Below are 18300 nucleotides of genomic sequence, written 5' to 3'. Positions count from 1 at the left end.
TGGAAATTGTGTGTTCCTATTCAAAGCCTTACAGAGTTGTGCCAAAGTCCGCATGTGTGATTCACTTTGCCATTTTAGAAATCAAAATCTCTGAGTGAGACCCGATGACTAAATGGCTATTTTAATATCTTATCGACACTCGTTCGCGAAAAGTAATTTTAACTTCGCGATAATCATTGCGCTTGTCATACGTCGCTCTTTTTATACATCGATATGTGTAGACCACATATCATCACTCTTCCTCTCTATTTCCTTTCTCTTGACGCTCTCTATCGATAAATTACGTTTAAAGTGTTTTTTTTCCAACTGTCGAGAGTTGGATCGATGTACATTTAAAATTTTTTTTCCTTTATTTTCGCTATCGCAAAATTTTTTACTTTTCTCGTAGCCAGTATTATTATGATCGACAACAAGAATACATGTGTGGGAAACAAAACCGAAAAAGTAAATCTAACGCGTGTGCTCAAGTTACTTCCCTTCGCGTTTGTAGGTGGATACACACACACACACATACGTTTAGACACGTAAAAATTTTCTTCTTCTTTCCAATCAATCAAGTATCAAATTTTGGTCTACGAAAATGGCCGTCACCCCGACGGAGGAGAGGAGATATTATTACCTAATTGTACATTATAATTATGAATTAGTGATGGAAATTAACTGATGTCAATAACTGACGTTTTTCAACTACGATATACTAATGACTGGAAATCAGCGACTGTTTACTAATGTCGATAAATTTCCGCTGATTCTCATTTACAGAGTAAGGTTGAATAAAACTTGAAACTGCGGTGCTAGTCAACGACGATCAGAGAATAATGCTAGGTAATTTAACGACAATGTTTGCGAATTCGAAACAATTGGACAAATGGAATCCAGAATAATGTGTGCGGAAAAAAAAACTTAAACAATGTGAAAGTGGCGAAAAAACGATGCTATAGATACTTTTAATAATAAACTTTTAAGCAAAATAAACGCATTGCAGGCAGAATTTAAAAGAAATCACTCAGGTATCTTAGGTGTTGAATAATCATGCGTGGGTGTGAATACCGCGAAGTTGGTTCAAAGTAAATTAGACTTGAATCGATTTGGAGAATACGTATTGCGCCCATACGATTAATTATAGATAATAGCTTCGCGTTGCTGAAACCTGCTCATGCAGCTACGTAATATTTAGATAAAATCAGCGAACAATCAATAGGAAACGTAAAAGTAAAATAGATAATTCCAACAACTCATGTATATTATCATGTAAAAATATCATTGACTTGACCAGTTTGTGTATATAATATATATATAATATATATACATGCAATATTATATTCGATGAGAAAATACATCAATGTAAAAAATAAAAATTTCACGATAGATATTCATATCGTATCCGGTGCAATTCTAATCTCTGCACTTAAAGTACGTTATGACAGAATAAAAATATGAAAATAAATAACTAATAAATAAATATGTAAAGATATAATGACATGTCCTGTAAATTTCGGGTATTGTTAAGTTATACAGGCTTATTAGGATACCTAATGAACTTCTACATCGGTGCCGATAAACCGAAATGGCTCATTCAGTGATTAAAGAATAACTTTATCATCAGCTTCATCCTGCATCCGGGATTTGTACTTTGTTTCTTTGTAACTTTATACCAGGTCCGGGTATCATACGTCATTCGATACAATAACGATGGGTGTCTACGACCATGAAATAGTCTCGTTCGAAGAGCTGATATCACTTTTCGCAAACCTGTCAGCTGCGTCGGGAAGAGGAGTGTAAGATTTTGCCAGCAATGGGCGTTCAAAATTACGGCTTGAATAATAATTCGAACAATTTATTTGAGCATTTGCCCCCCACATTCTTCTTGACTCACGACTAGAACCGTTCGTCAAATAGCCCGAGTTCGACTGAAAGGGATCGGCTGGCTAAAAAGACGAATCAGAGGCTAACGGATCAGTCATGGTGTCCAGTAAAAATTCTATAACAATTTCAAGGAGAGTAAAAGGATAGTTTTCAGGACTTTCTAAGGACAAGCAAAATTCTAGGACATTTTCAGCACCACTGGACACCATGACACTCGCGGCCGAGGAAGAGAATGATTTCAAGCCAAAATCCCGGTGGTTGTGAACTCGGGTATGTCTGGGAAGGCTTTCCGGAAATCGTCGACCTCGCAGCAGTAGCTGAGACCCCGGTCGCTGCGCGTGGGGTTCCAGGTAAGGTAGGATATCTGGTCGCAGACGTCGGTGCATATGACGTGCTCGTCGTCGAGTTCCTCGAGGTAGGGGTTGTTTACGGTAACGAACGCGACTCCGAGTCCCGAGCTCTCTTCCCAGACGACCTTGAAGAGCAGCTTCGGTACGGGTACTGCCCGGTTGTTGTTCTCGTCGACGTAGAGGTAGATCTCCTGCTGATCCCCGTTCACGTCGGCGAGCGTCAGAACGCCCGTCGATCCGGTCCACACGTCAAGGTCGACGTCCCTGTTGGTCGCCAGGTTCTTGAGGTTCGCCTCGACGATGCCCCAGTTGCCGGCGTTGATGTTCTGCCACATCGGCACGGTGTTCAAGTAATAGAAGGTCGAGCGCTGGTGGGCACCGTAGATCAGGTCCGTCTTTGCAACGAGGTGACCCTTCGCCCAGTAGTAGGTACCCGATGCGGGAAGGTACTCGAGGGCGAGTTCCTCGCTGCCGATTATCCCGGCGAGGGTCGCGCGCTGGTTAACCCTGGTGTATATGTTGGCCATTGATACGCCGACGTAGAAGTCACCCTTGACGAATCCGGGACGCGGGAATGAGGTCTGGGCGGCGTCGATCACCGCCGGAACCTTAGCGTGGGCGAGGATCGTGTTCTGCTCGACGTCGTCGTGGCAGAGGGTGATCAGCTCCTGGAAGTCACCGTCCCCGAGGTCGAAACCGATCTCGCAGACCTCGCCGTTCGGGCAGGCAACCCCCGTTCGCCTCGCGGTGTGCGTCGGGTAGCTCAGACAAGCGATGTTCTCGAATTCCTCCGTTATGCCGAGGTCGTCGAAGGTGAAGGTCGTGCCCCCGACGCAGGTCACGTTCGCGTCTTCGACCGGCGAGCTGGTCTCGAGGTCGAAGCTGTTTCCCAGGCAGACAAGCCGCAGGGACTCGCCAACCGCGAGGGTCACGCTTCCGGTACCCGTTTCCTCGGGGATGACGTAGCCGCCCCCGAAACCGGGCTTCAGGATCAGCGGCTGGGGCTCGGCGAGGCCGCCGTTGATCAGGATGGAGCAGCCTGGAACCGGAAGAGGAGGAAGGTTTTGCAGGGTTTTTAAGGTGAGACGTTACCCGATTATGGTTTCGATACTCACCCTCGGCGCTTTTCCCGATCGGACTGCCTTCGGCAAGGACCGAGAACAGGGCCACGATAACGGCCACACCGTTCACCGTGCTCTTGGTGTTGATCATAATGCGTTTGTCCGGAACTGACCGCTCCGCAAGCGGAATCGGCCAATTTATTTCTCTTGCGAATATCGCCGCGTTCCTTATCGCTTTAAAGACGATTAGGGAGGTGGTACCGCACCTGGTTGACAGCTCCGATATTTCGGAGTGACACTTCGTTCTTTGCACGTGAAATGCATTATCGCAAAAACTTATACATAGCCAATACATATCCACGTCTAATCAGTTTTTCCCTTTTTGACCTGCTTAAGGGAGGGGAAATTTTTCGAATCTACTTGTCTTGTCCTACACTATTGTAAAAAATGGATAACATGCCCTTATATAGTATCTACGACTTGTTTCATCTCAACGTCTATTCGATACCTGTTTAGAAAACCCTTCGAGGCATAATCGGCGATGGCTTGCGAATAGTGGTGTGCCCTCCACATCGTGGAAATTAATCTCGATCGTGCTGCACCGGATAATCCGAAAGTGAAACGAAGTCAGCGTATAATTATTATTCGGCTTCTTCGCCATGTGCATTGAATGAGGAGGCTTTGGCGGCGCGAACGCGCTGAACCAGGAGGTAAGATTAATGCCTCGGTACCCTCGTGGCAATTACTGCCAGAATATTTGTTCTCCTCCGGTGCGTGCGTTCCTGCATGCCAATCGGGACACCAACTCGCGCAGCGTCTCATTGTCATTCGTTTCGTCGTTCCCGGGTCCCACCGAGTGGAGCGCAGCGTTTTCCACACCCACGTCAACGTCGCCGTCGGGACGTCGGGACGTCGCACGTCGCCGATCACCCCTCGCGTACACCGCCGACACACCACCCTCCTAATTCACTCTAGCCTCCGATACGGAAGACGTTTTTTATTGCCTTCACCCTTAATTCGAGCCTAGCCGCGCTCCCTCTGCAGTCCGGGTAGCTTACTCAATTATTCCGACTTTCATTCCAAGTCGGACCCACCGATCGGACGAGCTGCAACGTCGCCGATCTCTCCCTCGATGGATAGAAAGGGTTCGTCCTCTGACGTTGGTAGAAGCCAATTCTCGTTCTCTCGGCTTTTCAAAATTTTTTTTGGATTTATAATCCGCAAAAGCGAAACTTCGTCGACAGGGATAAATAACTCGATACGATCAAGTTTTCTTTGGTTTCGTTGTAATTATTCTTCTTCATCCGCTCATCGCGGTATGCAAGAGACGTGTGGCTACGATCCTTTGACGTTCCTAAGTTATTAAGCGGCTCACGATACCGACGCGACGTAGACGTGGTACTTTGGAACTCGATCACAACTCTTGCGCGCCAAAGGGAATGACAAAGGGTTCCTTCCCACCCCTCGATTCTGGGGGAAAAAATCTCTTCTTGAATAAATATCGAAAGAAGAAATAAAAAATATCAGACTTCGCGGTGTTCTGTGAATCTGCCTTAACAAACTGAATACGGTACATTTAATGGACGGACCGCTTGCTTGAGTTTCATGCATTCCAACCTTACCCTCCCATCGTCGTTGATCCGTACAAACATGGCTCTCGGATGTATGTATATGGGAGTGAAAAATTAACATCCATGAACTGCTGTACCTGCTCGATGCGTTCGTTTCAACGCAATTTAATCCAATTAATAATTCATCCTCGTAGTCCAATTACACATTGTTATCTCTCTGGAATTTTCTCGAGGAGCAAAAAATTGTGTCGGAATAACAGCTGCTGGATAAAACGTGTGTGTGTGTGTGTGTGTGTGTGTGTGTTCGTACATGTAATCCTGAGTTATATGAAATTCTAATTTTCTCCGTTCTCCTCGAAAATCAACGTCGGGAAACTTCTGAAAGCCGCTGCGGTCTGCTTATCATTATCATTATTCTGCGAGAGAATTCAGCTATTCATCAGTTCGACTCTTTATCTGCCTTCCGGGAAATCGAAGGGGCCACGTTCGGATACGGGAAAATACTGTATCGATGTCGTGCCGCGAGTCTGAGCACACGTGCTGTACCACATGCTTGATTATCTTGTATAAATAAACGGGAGCGTGATTCTCACGTGTGATCTCAGATGTGTCCGATCACGTGTACAGGATGGTGGTCGATCATCGATACTAATACCTGGTAGATCAAATCGCTGAAGCGACGACGATGTGAAACGTCGAGGGGCACGCTCGATTTTCGCCACTCACGAATCACGGTTTACAATCACACCCATATTTTTGCAAGTCCCAATAGAACGCTTACTCAACGTTATCCGATTTTTAAATTCGATCGGTTATCAACGCCAGATCGTAACAAGACAAAGCTTAGAGACGACGATCCAAAGAATCGAGTCAATGCCTGATTCGATTCTCGATTTATGAACGGCATCCGTGTCAGGCAATGCGTAGCAAGCGATTCGTTGCACTGCAGATCGTGTGATTCGTTTTTTTTTTTGCCTTTTCGACTCGTCGTTCTTACCAATAATCTCTAATCTTTTTTCATTGATCAACTTTCCAATCCATCGTTTCGATCTTTCTTCGCGTTACGTGAATGCAGAGATAAGTTGTTATCCGTCCGCTTTGATTGTACTAATGACACTTGCTTGAGTTTGATTTGGATTGACAGACGCTTAGAACGTACAGATACAACGATACGTTTTTTGAATATCTTCCCGCGTGGCATGTCGAGGGAATCGACGTGACTCCATTCTGCGCTTTGGTAACGCTTTGGTAACACGATAGACCCACAACTTTTCCATTTCCGTTGGTGAATGTGGAAAAGACTTTGCTCCAACTCCAACCGTTGTCTGAAATATCGCATAGAGCATGCAACTAAACGCTGGTCGGTGAGTCGAAGATCGAAGAAAGATTTCTTACGCAGACAACAAAGTAATACGACGAGTATGAGCAACTTGAGAAGATAAAATGGTTTAAACATATCTGCAGATTAGATTGATTCTGGTTTTTATTTAAACGTCAAATAGCTTTAATACATATATATATATACAATATATATATGTATGTATATATAATATATTTATTTGTATAATAATGTATAATAATACTGCGGTTGATTTGTTAATTGTATATGTAAAATAGGTAACGTACGTGTGTCGAGGTGGTTGGTGCAAATAACAATACGAACTTTCGAATACGATACGATGTTTTTACGTAGGTATTTGACAGATTTATTAGCTCGTTTAGCGAGCGTAATTAAATGTAAATACTGACTAGGATATCGTCACGACGCGAATCTTCAAGAGTAAACGGAAATAACGAGGTACGTCAGCTCTCGCTGTGCACCAATTAAACAATTATTCTATATTTCGTTCTGCCGTAAATAACGGATACCTACAGCGTGATGTTCCAGATATAAATAGAAATGAAATCATCATTCTGGGTCATGATTAAAGATTCGTCAACGAATTTGCTCTTACATCGCGTTGCTTCAACCATCAGCCTTAGACTTCGATAATTGACGTTATTTCTCTCTTAAACACATTCGTTGAACGATCGGCTAACGATGGCGGTGTTATTGGACTTAAAAGTTAACAACAAAGTAAGTATCATTATCGACCATTGAAACGCGTCGTGACCAAGAAATTACGATGTGAACAATAATTGTGAATTGTTGAAATTTGTTTGAAAAATTTTCTGCCGGAAATAGAGGGTCGGGAGATTTGCTGCGGGCGTCGTCTTCCGTCTTACGAATAAGCGCGGTCAGCGGCTTCCCGACGCCTAGCGTCGCCTTCCGAAACGCAGGAAGACGTGGTCGACGTCCTGACGTTTCACTCCGCTGTCAGGCAGGGGGACGTTTCCGTGGATGACCGGGCCGGAGTTGTAAGCTGAAAAAGGATTCGCATTTTTAAAAAGGACTCTCGATTATCCGCGTACCGATGATTATCACGTCACGGCAAATCGTTCGCTCACTCTTCTCGTCGAGGTAGGTTTCCATGGCGGAGCCCAGCTCGTAGATGGTCGAGAGGGCCGCGCAGACCTTGCGAATCCTCGGTGGGACTTCGTCGAGAAAACCGGGACTACACTGCGCCGGGGGAAGGGCGGCAGCCTCTCCGGACATCAGGACGACCGAAGTCAGGCAGACCAGGGCGAGTATTCCTTTGTTGCACCTCATCCTGTGGGACAAACGGTTGAGAACAATTCATGGATTAGACGGACATTCGGTTAATATCGAAAGAAGAAAGGTTGGGTGGGTGTTTGGATTTTTTTGTTCTTTTTCGAGATTGTAATATTCGAAGGAGAAAGGATCAGGATATCCGTTAGTTGTAAACGGTTCCGGGGTTGAAGTTCCGAAATTCCGAATTTGCAATTTCGGTGGTTTGAACGTCGGATTTCGGACAATACGAAGCTTTGATTTCTTTACTTTGAGTTTCAGTGTGAACAAATTCGAAATTTGGAGCTTCGGAAACCTTTCAAATTTGGAATTCCATCCCAACTCTTGGGATTCGAATGCCACGTGTAATTGAATCCACGCTACAATTTACAAGCCTCTATAGTTTCTCGGACACATCCGCAAGAGGGGCTGAAGATTGATCGCGCCTGCTTTTCGTCTCATAGAACCGTCGCCCTTGTTGTCGCTAAACTCTCGTCGCGGATCGTTTATAACTTTATTACTCGACGGGGCGACGTCAACAGGTGGTCGTCATCTCGCGACATTCGGTAAATCAGCCGTACTAATATAACAGCCTACTTTCTCGCAAGGCAAGGCTTTCGACCAGAGTCAACGAAACGAATGACATCTACAAGTAATTGAAAAGATAAGAAGAAGTCTGCCTTAATTGTGCCTCGTAAACGCCGTATGCAATATCCGTTTAAAGCAACTTTTCACCCGGGAACGGAAATTGCTGCGAACGCTATTCCGCTTCTTCTTTCCTTTACTTTATACTTGAAACACTTTCGAGTCTAGGATATTCAAACGCTGCTTTGTCTCGAGATGAAGTTTCGTCGATCCGCAAGGCAAGGTGGTCACATCGGGAAGAAGCTACGTTGGAAGTGTATCGATAAGTATCAACGCCCCACTTCAGATGACAACAGAGTCAGGGTAGTCGTAGATATTGCCGTCGTAAGATTTCCTCCATTGGTTATCATTTTTCAATTTAATAAAGAATATTGCTCAGGTACGGCTTACCTCGATCTATGTGAATAAGTGTCTGTGCGACGCGAATGTAACCGAGTAGGTAATGCAGGTACCTACGATTTCTCGGAAATATTTCAGAGCTTCGCAGCTCTCTACACCCGCTATAATGGCTATGAGATATGTGATAATAAGACGCGAGCGTAGTACGCGTGAGAAAGTGGAATTCGAAGAGCGTAATAAAACTAGGCGTGCTCAATCGCTCGGATCGGCATCGCGGAGTCAACGCAGGGATTTTCGCGTCTCTGCAGGCAACACATCCTCGGAAATGCAGACTTGTACACAAAAGTCTAATCTTCTTTAAGCTCATGGCTCGACTATCTCAGGCGATGTCAGGAATTTAATTACCTCCGCGAGTCCGTTTTTATGCGACGGACGTCGCGGCGCGCGTCTCGTCGAACGAAATTCGTCGGCGTGTCGTGGATAAAAGCCTGTATTTGCACATATAAGTCTATAATACAGACGCATGCGTGACTACGATCCGTATCTCCGCAGGCTTGGAAAAAAAAAAAAAACCAATATGTTCAAATATTTGTACGAATAGCTATCTTGCGGGCAAAATTACCGGAATTAGAGGTAGATATCCACTCCAGATTAAAGGGCTTTATTTTCGAGCGATTCCAGCTGCAGACCCCTAATCATTCAACTCCTCGGTGACGGTGAGAATCGCGGACCTAATCCTCGGCTCGAATAAACCAACCTGTTGCTCAGTTGCGGGCAGAAACGCGGAATCCCCTCCCTGCGTGAATTTTCCTCGGGGTGCCGGAAAAACGTGATTTTCCGATTTATGTGACGGAATTTCCTAATTGGCCTCTACAGTCCGCCCCTTCTTCCAGGCTTAAATTATTTCTCTCCTTTCCGGCTTACCCTTCACCCACTTGCCTCTTAATTGAGGACTACTTGTACTTTGATCATTAATTGCGTCGTTGAGCGTTGTTCAAACGCGAGGAAAATTTACGGGAGATTTCGTAGCGTGCAAAGAGTATAGAGTGAAAAATATGCTTTCCTCTAACCGAATGCTGCATCGAAACTCGGAACGAAGTTTATGGAGAATGATTTAGACGACGGATTTCAAGTCAAATAAGGAGAATATAGGAATATACAAAAGTAAATTTATCGGAATGTGTGTGTGCGCGTGAAAAAAAAGTATGGAAAATAGGGTCGAAATGGATATGAGGGGGGGAGGGGGAGAGAAAGTTGCAAATTCGTATAACGTGAATATGCGATCGATGCGGGGATGACGTTGGGCGCGATATATCGAGAATATCTTGTTCCCTGGCCGTGCAGAAACAGGAATACGATAACATTTACCTTTGTTTTTCTCCCCTCAGAGATGAAAAGCTATTCGATATTTCTACATATCTACCTATCCCCGATATTCAACTGAGCGTAGAATACAGCGTTGCGAAACTGTGGGAATCACCGCGTGCGAGTCCTTTTATCTGTAGGCATTTCTACCCGGTAAAATTCAAATAACAATAATCATAATGACGAAGAGAACTGTTATATAGAAGTTTATTCGACCGGCGATATTTCACGCCGGGACTGCGGAACTGGTGTAAAAATATTCCACCCTGCGTGATCGTATATCCGAAGACACATGTCGCCGGATATCCCGAGGGCGATATTTTTGTTAAAAGTTGATCGCTTCGACGAAACGATGAAACGTACCTTGATCGAAATTCCTAAGTAAGCGTTGGAAGCGAAAAATCGTGTCTATACCACTGGAAAAATCTGGTGCGCGTATGTGGATGCGGATGGTGGAATTTATCGAAGATAGAAGGAGAGAAGGCGAAGACGAAGGTTATTACACTATAGGCAACACCGCCTGAATATGAAAGTGGCAATTTCCGTTTTCTTCCTGGTCTCAATTTGCACCCACTATCGCGTTTTCCTTGTTTTAGAAACTATCGCGTGACTGAATGGTGTTTGAAAAGAAAATCTAAGAGACACGGGAACGTGCGAAATGTCGTAAAACAGTTCTCTCCGTTCGATATCTCCCTAATCCTGGGCAAACTCGGTACACGCATATTGTGTAAAATTATTATAATTATAAATTATTTAGTTTGAAATTATCCGGGAAAGTTTTCGAGTGTCTCAAAAATTAAAGCCCGTCGGTAAAGCCTCTTTGCAACGGCGCTTCTTCGTCGTAGAAATTTCCCGTGTCTTGGGGAATATATTCCTTCCCACGAAAACCGGAGCCCCTCATAATCACGATGAAAATTTGACTAATTGCCTTACTCAAAGGACAAAGTCGCTTCGGTAATTACCTTGAGAGGAACTAATCGCAAGGTCAAGACACTCCTTTTACGCATTTACGCACGACCCGTGACTGAATATTGAGTGAAAAATTTCTGTTACGAACGAACAATTTATCGACAAACTGGACACACGTGAATACTTTTGCAACTTTGACGAACGGCTCTGCGATTTGTATAACGATGATGTATCAACAGGTAGGATTAATAACGGTTCGTGATGTATCGAGGATTTTCCGGGACGTTCGCGGTAAAGGAAACGCGAAGAACCGGATTTCCGGGCGACGAAGCAACAGAGATGGCAGAAATTTGAGGTAAATTTCACGGCTGCCTTGCGGAACAAAGTGAATTCACCTTCCGTCGTTTCTACGCAGCCGCCGGGATAGAAAACCGGCATCCGAGCTGATAAGAGCGGGTTTACCGTCGAGGGAAATCCGGTGGCCGTCGGCGTCGTTCCGCGCTTTCTCATCTTGAAGAAGACATCGGTTGTGATCGTCGGTGAACGTGGAACAATTAAGCTTCAGAAATTGCGTCGTTAAGCTCCTAAGGGGAGCAGAAATATCTGCGCATCCCTCCGCAAGCCGACTTGCTGCAGCCGCTGCGACTCGCGTCGATCCAGATTTCCCCGTTTAATAAATATGTAATTAATGTAGGTACCCGTGTCCGAGAACTTTCGAGCTCGACGAGACGCTGACGTTGTCGAGAATCGGTAAAACAGTGACGCGTTTTCCACTAGATGTCCACAAAGACTTTCTACCTCCCCCTTCCACCCCCCGTTATTGCGAGATTTTAATTATTACCCGATTACGCACGCTGGGAAATCTTTGTGAGGGTACTTTTTAATTTCAAACGAACTACCGTCCACGAGATTTTATCAACTTTATTGCGAGATACGAGCGTTGATCCCAGTCTTGGTAGTGTTCCTCCGAAAGTGAAGAACTTCGAGCTTATGTCCTGCAGTCTTTCCGTCGAGTGTACCACGTTTTCTAATCAAAAGATTATTTATTCATTCATTTATTTAGTGAATTTTAAAAGTTTACACAAGTTTATAAATATTGGTAAACTCTAACGGAGGTAAACAAGTTACCTGTTTTTAGGATTAGCAATTTACAGACTACTATAAAAATAGATGAATATTTAGGGTCAAGATGTGAACAATCCTTAGAAAAAGTCGATGGATTATACAAATATTTAAATATTAATTCGCGTATTTCTTATCGTCTGAGTTTGCAAAACCTGTAACAACCGAGAGAAGAATAGATATACGATCTTACAGCCGGCTCGCTTCGTGTTCAAGCTCACGGATTACATAAGCGGACTTTACAAGCTACCGGAAAGGGAAAATTCTTGAAGCACATTGCTCGACGTCCACCCTGACGCGAAATCAAATAAATTCCACTCTCTGATTCTTCTTTCTCGCTCAAGTTACTGCACCGCACTGCTGCACGACCAGCTAGCCGAGAACCTGTCTAGGATCTAATAAAGCGAAACCGAGTCCTGGCTCTCTAGGATTACTTTCTTCGTGTCCCGACTAGCTCTCGGCTGTCCAAAAGCCGGGGCGCTGCCAAGAAGGGACGAGTTTAAAGACAGAGACCGAATTGCAAGAAGAAGCGTAAAGCCCGGAAGAGAAGAACTCGCGAGGTTGCGCGTTTCTTGGAAATTTGAAAGGCTTGAATTGTCGTTCGCGGATCAGGATAAGTCAGGGAATTTCCAATATACTGGTAAAGTTTTGGTGTTTCTTTTAAGCCTGGAATTTCAGTCACAGGTAACAAAAATATCGCGGCAGCTGCCCTTCGCGTTTTCGGTTGGCTTCGTTCGTGCTCCCGATTTCACTCCGTATAAGCCAGCAATTTCCCGATAACGAGGGCGCGGATTCGAAATGCGAAATTCTAAACGACCCGCGAAAATATATTCATTTTTCTGGATGAAAATTTCTCCCCTTATGGTTGATTAGCACCCGACTGAACGATACTTCGGCGTCCGATCAGGGTTGAATCGCAATTTCATCCCATCGACAAATTTCTTTCCATGTAATAACGCGACACGACGTAAGACGAGGATCCGACGACTGATCCTTGGGTCAATAGGACGGCCATGGGGTAAATAAAGTTAATTAACGTCCGTTATACCGGCATGTATATTGTAGCGAAGAGTATACCTTTGCTCACTGGAAACGAGCTGGCGCGTCGTTCCATATTTTTTCGTCGAGTGTGTCGTTTTGATTAGCGTCAGGGCGTCGAGATAACCGGACTCGGGGAGGATCCCTCTCGCCTTATGCGCCGCTCAACCTTTGCCTTTAATTATTTCCCGCCCTGCGTTAGCCGACGAGTAGCGTGTCTGTGGCCGGAAGGCCGGTGAATTAGGCTCGGGTTAAACGCGAATTCTTACGTTGATCATCTCTTTGCCCCGTTTCTTTTGACGCAGCTCAAATAGCTCCGAATTATTGCAAGGAGAGCCCTTCACCCGGCTCAATTAGACTCCTGACATTCTTCGTCCTCCTCGTCCCCGTCGAGTTGTTACGTGTCTTCCCAATTTCGCGTGGGAATCGAGCGACGATCTTCCCCTTAGCGATTCTAGTCTTTACGTGATACGAGTCGATTTCCTTTCTCATTCCCGGCGTTGCGAATTCCGAATGGCTTGGCCCATCAAAGGTCAAATCAGCTCCAACTTGCGAGTCGTTGCGCTTGTTCAACGAGATTTTCATCCCTTCGACGATCTGTCAAACCGTTCGTCAAAGCTTACGTTTTTCGATGTATGTACGATATGATACACGCGTCCGAATCAGCATGCATACATTCTGCTTTTCGTACCCTTTTCGAATAACAGCTGGGCCATAAATATTTCGACAAGTTCACGAAGAAGCGACGAGGCGAAGAAACGAAGACACTGATCATCAAATTTTCAGTATAGGTGCCTTGTTTCAGCAAAGACCGAATCTTTCTTCCTTCGCCGTTGAATATATGCATCTTGTATACGATGTGCTTTGGCACTACATTATCTGTGTGTAAGATGAAACGAGGGGGAAAAATATTTTCACTGAAATTTCTCAAGTTTGAACTTCTCCCCGACATCGCGGCGTAAAGCGAGAGAATGAGCCGAGGTTTGAAGCCGATAAATACGCGAGACGGCTTGCTGGTCATTCGTGAATTACTTGCCAACATTGCGAATCTCCTTCGAGCAAAGTTTCCCAAATTCTTTGGCAAAAATACTTGGTCAGTTCTACTCTGCTCAAGTTCGCAATTTCAGCCGCACGGTTCTGACCAACACGAAAAAGTTTTAGCCTTTAATCCAATCAGGAATTAAATTTCACAAAGCAGTAGCATGTTTTTTTCCAAAACACCGATATATAAGGCTATCCAATTACCTTTCCTGTTTATTTGATTTTTCGCAGCTCTGTAACTCCTATTTTTATAGAGAGAAAAATAATGCGTTAAAGAACACGCGAACGGCGTATTTTTACGCTAATCAGAATAATATTTTCAGCATGTTTATGCATAAGGAACTTTTTTCGACGAGCCTTGTAGTATTCCGTAGAATATGTCGCATTATACTTTCCACGGAAAAAAATTATAAAGTTAAAGTTGAATCAGGTTCTTATACGACGTTTTTTATTTTTTTTTTTTTTCTCGGCTCTACGTGAAACCTAAACTTACGAGTTAATGTTTTTGTAGAAGGAAGCTCTACGGTATGACAATAGTAACGAAGTTGAGAAAAAAGTTTAAAAACTAGTAATAAAAAAAAAAAATATATGGGGTATTCCATGTCAAATTAGCAGCCCATGTACCTCACCCCTCTCAATTTCGATCATTTTTTAGTGTGATGTTTTAACCAACCCAAGAGGGTGTAGGGAATTTTTTCGGATTTTCTTTAGCTACTAGTGAAATTTATAAAAAATCCCAAAATCAATTCCGAAAACACCGTGCTTAAAAGTTTTAACATATTCACGCTGATTCTATTATTTAAAATATGATTTTTGAACACCAAACGATAATGAGAGCTTAATATTTACTGTCTTTTTCGCAAGTCTTTAGTTTTTCCAGCACAGAATATATATCATAAGCCTCGATCAAAAATAGATTTCAAAATCGCATTACTTTCATGATTCCGTGATCTAATCAAATCAGAGAAGAGAAAAAAAAACTCCAAGTCCAACTTGGGGAAACTAAAAACTTTCAAACGAGATAAGAAATTTTATATCGTGAGATTTGGATTTTCAAAAATTTCAATTCCTTTATGTGGTTTCTGCGCGTACGTAAGCGACAAATGTCTCTGGGTACAAATGCGCGCGGAAAGTGAAAGTCGTGTAAGAATCATTTCAGTGAGAGTGACGGGATGCCTTTGGGTCGGCCGTCGCGCCTGACTAGACATCGACACTCTCCACTTGAACGATCCGCGTTCTCCCTTGCCGGTCGTCGATCCGATTTGAAGACGAAATTGATCCGCAGTTTCGCGATTACAATCGTTTCCGCGTAATTCGAGAAGAGGATCGGATCACGGGTCGAGTCAGTGATCGTACGAAATAAGCGTAAAAGTCTACGCCCTACACTTTCGACCACCTGCTATCGGATCATCGATTAGAGCGTCTCTCTCGATTGGAAATCCGCGAAGGAAAAATTCTCGCATTGATATATGAATACGTGTGTGTTTGAATGTTGAAACCGCATCTGCGATCCCCGGAAATTGAAATGAATCGGTTGACTGCTTGTGCGTAGGTGTCTACGTAACGCGAGTCAATTAGCGCTGGAGGGATGGTCTCGGTAATGTGGTATGTAAAACGACGCTGACTCTTTGTTTCCGAATTCCAAGTACAAGACAAACCAGTCAACAGCGATTCACGTTCCACCAACCATCTACGAAGCACCGAAATCCATTCGCAAAAGTTCATTTACCCGGTATAATTGATAAATACGCACCGATAACTCACCCTCGGTTTTCGAACGTTTTGTTTAGCGGTCCGTCCGTTATCAGAGACCGTCTACAGCGACGGATTTTGAACTTTTGAATCGACTCTTGAAGCGATCGGTATAATAAGCGGGGGTAAATGAGCGGTTCTTTTTACGAATGCCTTTAATAATTAGTGAATCTAAACGCAGAGGTTGATAGATGGATGGATGGACCTTTATCAGGCCCTGGGATGAAGAACCTCCTGAGAATCTGCGACAAGTTTAATCTACGATCTCTTCGTCATGTTTCGAAACCTCGAGTAATGCCTGAACCTAACGATACATTGATCGTGAAAAATCGGTTGATCGTCAGTCAGAATTTTCGGTTTTAAATTCTCAGCTAAGTTGAAAAATAAATATCAAGCTTTTGTTTCTTCGGTTTTTTGTGCAAAAAAAAGTTTCAACGCGATACGAGTATAATTCGCGAGAACGAAAAAGTTGTGTGTAAAGAATGTATTTTGGAATTGAAGATGCATGACTAACCTGATATTAGAAAATATTATCGCAGCGGGATGGTTTCCGGATAACTGTTGATTTCCTCTAGGTAAGCTCGAGCGACTTCCGGTTCTTCGATAGCTCTCCGAGCAACAGACGGACAGAGAGTGAGCGAGTGCGACAGAGAACGTAAGCCTTGTCAGCGGATGAAGGTACAGTGATGGTGAATCGCGTGCGAACCCCCTTTAAATACGTCGAGGACGGTCGGCATGCGCGGTCCAGCGCCCATGGGGCGCCATGGGGCGTCGGAGGGCGTCGCGACGCTCGAATCCCTTCCCACTTTCGCCTGCGGCGATTCAAATTTTTCTTTTGGAATTTTGATAACGTGATAATATCGCTGCTCATATTATCTGGTTGCTCGCGTAGATGACGCCGGCGACAGCTGAGCGACTTATAAGATTCGACCGGCCGGACCTTGCGTTTCACATGCATTATACATGTTGTAGGTGTACGCATGTCGAGAGGTTAGATCTTTACGGTCAGCCCGTCACGTATAAGCTTGAAAATGAGCGAATTACTCGGACATTTTTTTCCTTCTTGTTTTCATCTTTGCCTGTCCTCGGCCACCCTTGCGTTAGACACACGCCTGTACGATTCCAGGATGCTTCGCTTCCCGCTCCTCGACCCTCGGGAAATATGACCATTCCCATTTTAACCGCAACGAATCTCTTCGCTTCTTCTCACCTTCGCTTTCGCTGCATCTCGTAACGACGTATTTTCCCTGCTGACTTTATCGAGGAATCGTTTCGTTTTTAAACCCCGTTTCAGGGTCACTCGCGGAAAGTAGTTGTCGGCGATATTGGGAGGCGATACGCACCTAATATACGACGCTTTGGGGGATAAGGAAAGGCGGACATCGCGTCAAACCATATAATTGATTGGAATTTGTTGACGCGGTGATTATTGTTACACTAATATCAGGGAACGTGATATACCTCCAAGGATAAAAATATTCTACAGGCTATAATCACGGTCGGGTCGGCGCGTTTGATCGTTACTTTCCCGGGATCGTTGTAATCGCGACTGTAAGCGTCGGTTAATCAAGGAGCAAACCCATACATCGGCCGAACAATTTCTCCGTTTTGCCTTATCATCTCTTCGCCGTCTAGTTCACTGGTATCAAACCTTCGCGACGAAGCCCTTTTCGAACCCTCGCAATTAACAACCTCCTACGTCTGGCCTTTGACGCGATATTCTTGCCCTCCGCGACGGCAGCTCGTATGCAGGAGTTATTAAAGTGCGTTCTCCGTCTGCAGGAAGCAAATCGGATCGGATATCCTTTATTCCCTTTTGGTGAGAAAAATTTCGGTCCTAATAAATCGGGCGAGCTTTATTCGAGGCGCCATCCCGGCTCCGAACTCTGCTGCAAGATCTACGCTTACTTAATTAATGAACACGAAGTTGGCTGCTGGTGTATACCTTCACCTAAACATGCACAGGAATCGAGTCAGACTCTCCCGGCAACGAGACCGGGTACGTGATGCTGCAAGCGCGAAGCTTTTACGAAAGGCGTCAAGTTCAACCTGTGACGGATAAACTTGAATCCGAGGCTGTAACTTTGCCTCGACGCTGGGGTACAGGCGAGATGCGAGAGGAATCGAACGTCGTCGACGATTATTGCCAATCATCACCGCAACTTTTATCCCCCCGGATCATATGTCGGGGAATTGACAATTTGTCAGGCAGAGGTAATCGACGCGTCGTTCAACCGGCCAATTATCGCTACTATATACATACGTGTACATAAGTTGCGCGAGTAATAATACCAGAAGAGAAGTCATCGATGGAGGACGAAGTAAAGAACGTTCGGAACGAATTTACGTGGAGAAAAAAGCTCGAACGTGAAATTTCGCATAAGGTTCGGATAAGCCAGAGTAAAACGATGAAAAAAAAGAATCGATCAACGGATAATAAAATCGGTGTATCAACAGGAGATAACGGCACGTTTAGATAATTTACAGAACTGAGCGGCAGCAGCACGAGGCTCGCAAACATGTCAAGAATCAATTAAAGCCAAGTACGTTGGTAAACAGTTGTAAGGTTTGCGACATCCACTATCGCATGTGTAGGTGTGGGCAGGTGGACA

General features: G+C 44.5%; 2 protein-coding genes across 2 annotated transcripts; both read right to left on the bottom strand.

Moving 5' to 3' along the window:
• Positions 1 to 1809: 1809 nt before the first annotated feature.
• Positions 1810 to 3439, bottom strand: LOC124414857. The gene is made up of 3 exons (XM_046895955.1): positions 3332 to 3439; positions 2083 to 3255; positions 1810 to 1962 (listed from the first exon to the last, which is right to left on the bottom strand). The coding sequence occupies exons 1-2, from the start codon at positions 3426 to 3428 to the stop codon at positions 2105 to 2107; spliced, it is 1248 nt and encodes a 415-aa protein (XP_046751911.1). The 5' UTR covers positions 3429 to 3439; the 3' UTR covers positions 1810 to 1962; positions 2083 to 2104.
• A 2877-nt stretch (positions 3440 to 6316) lies between these two features.
• On the bottom strand, positions 6317 to 16360 carry LOC124415075 (myosuppressin). Its single transcript, XM_046896353.1, has 3 exons — positions 16203 to 16360; positions 7297 to 7499; positions 6317 to 7211 (listed from the first exon to the last, which is right to left on the bottom strand). The coding sequence occupies exons 2-3, from the start codon at positions 7496 to 7498 to the stop codon at positions 7105 to 7107; spliced, it is 309 nt and encodes a 102-aa protein (XP_046752309.1). The 5' UTR covers position 7499; positions 16203 to 16360; the 3' UTR covers positions 6317 to 7104.
• Between the last annotated feature and the right edge of the window lie 1940 nt (positions 16361 to 18300).

Source organism: Diprion similis, chromosome 14 (assembly GCF_021155765.1).
Source record: "Diprion similis isolate iyDipSimi1 chromosome 14, iyDipSimi1.1, whole genome shotgun sequence".
NCBI classification, from domain to species: Eukaryota; Metazoa; Arthropoda; class Insecta; order Hymenoptera; family Diprionidae; genus Diprion; species Diprion similis.
This window is presented reverse-complemented; position numbering and strand designations above follow the sequence as displayed.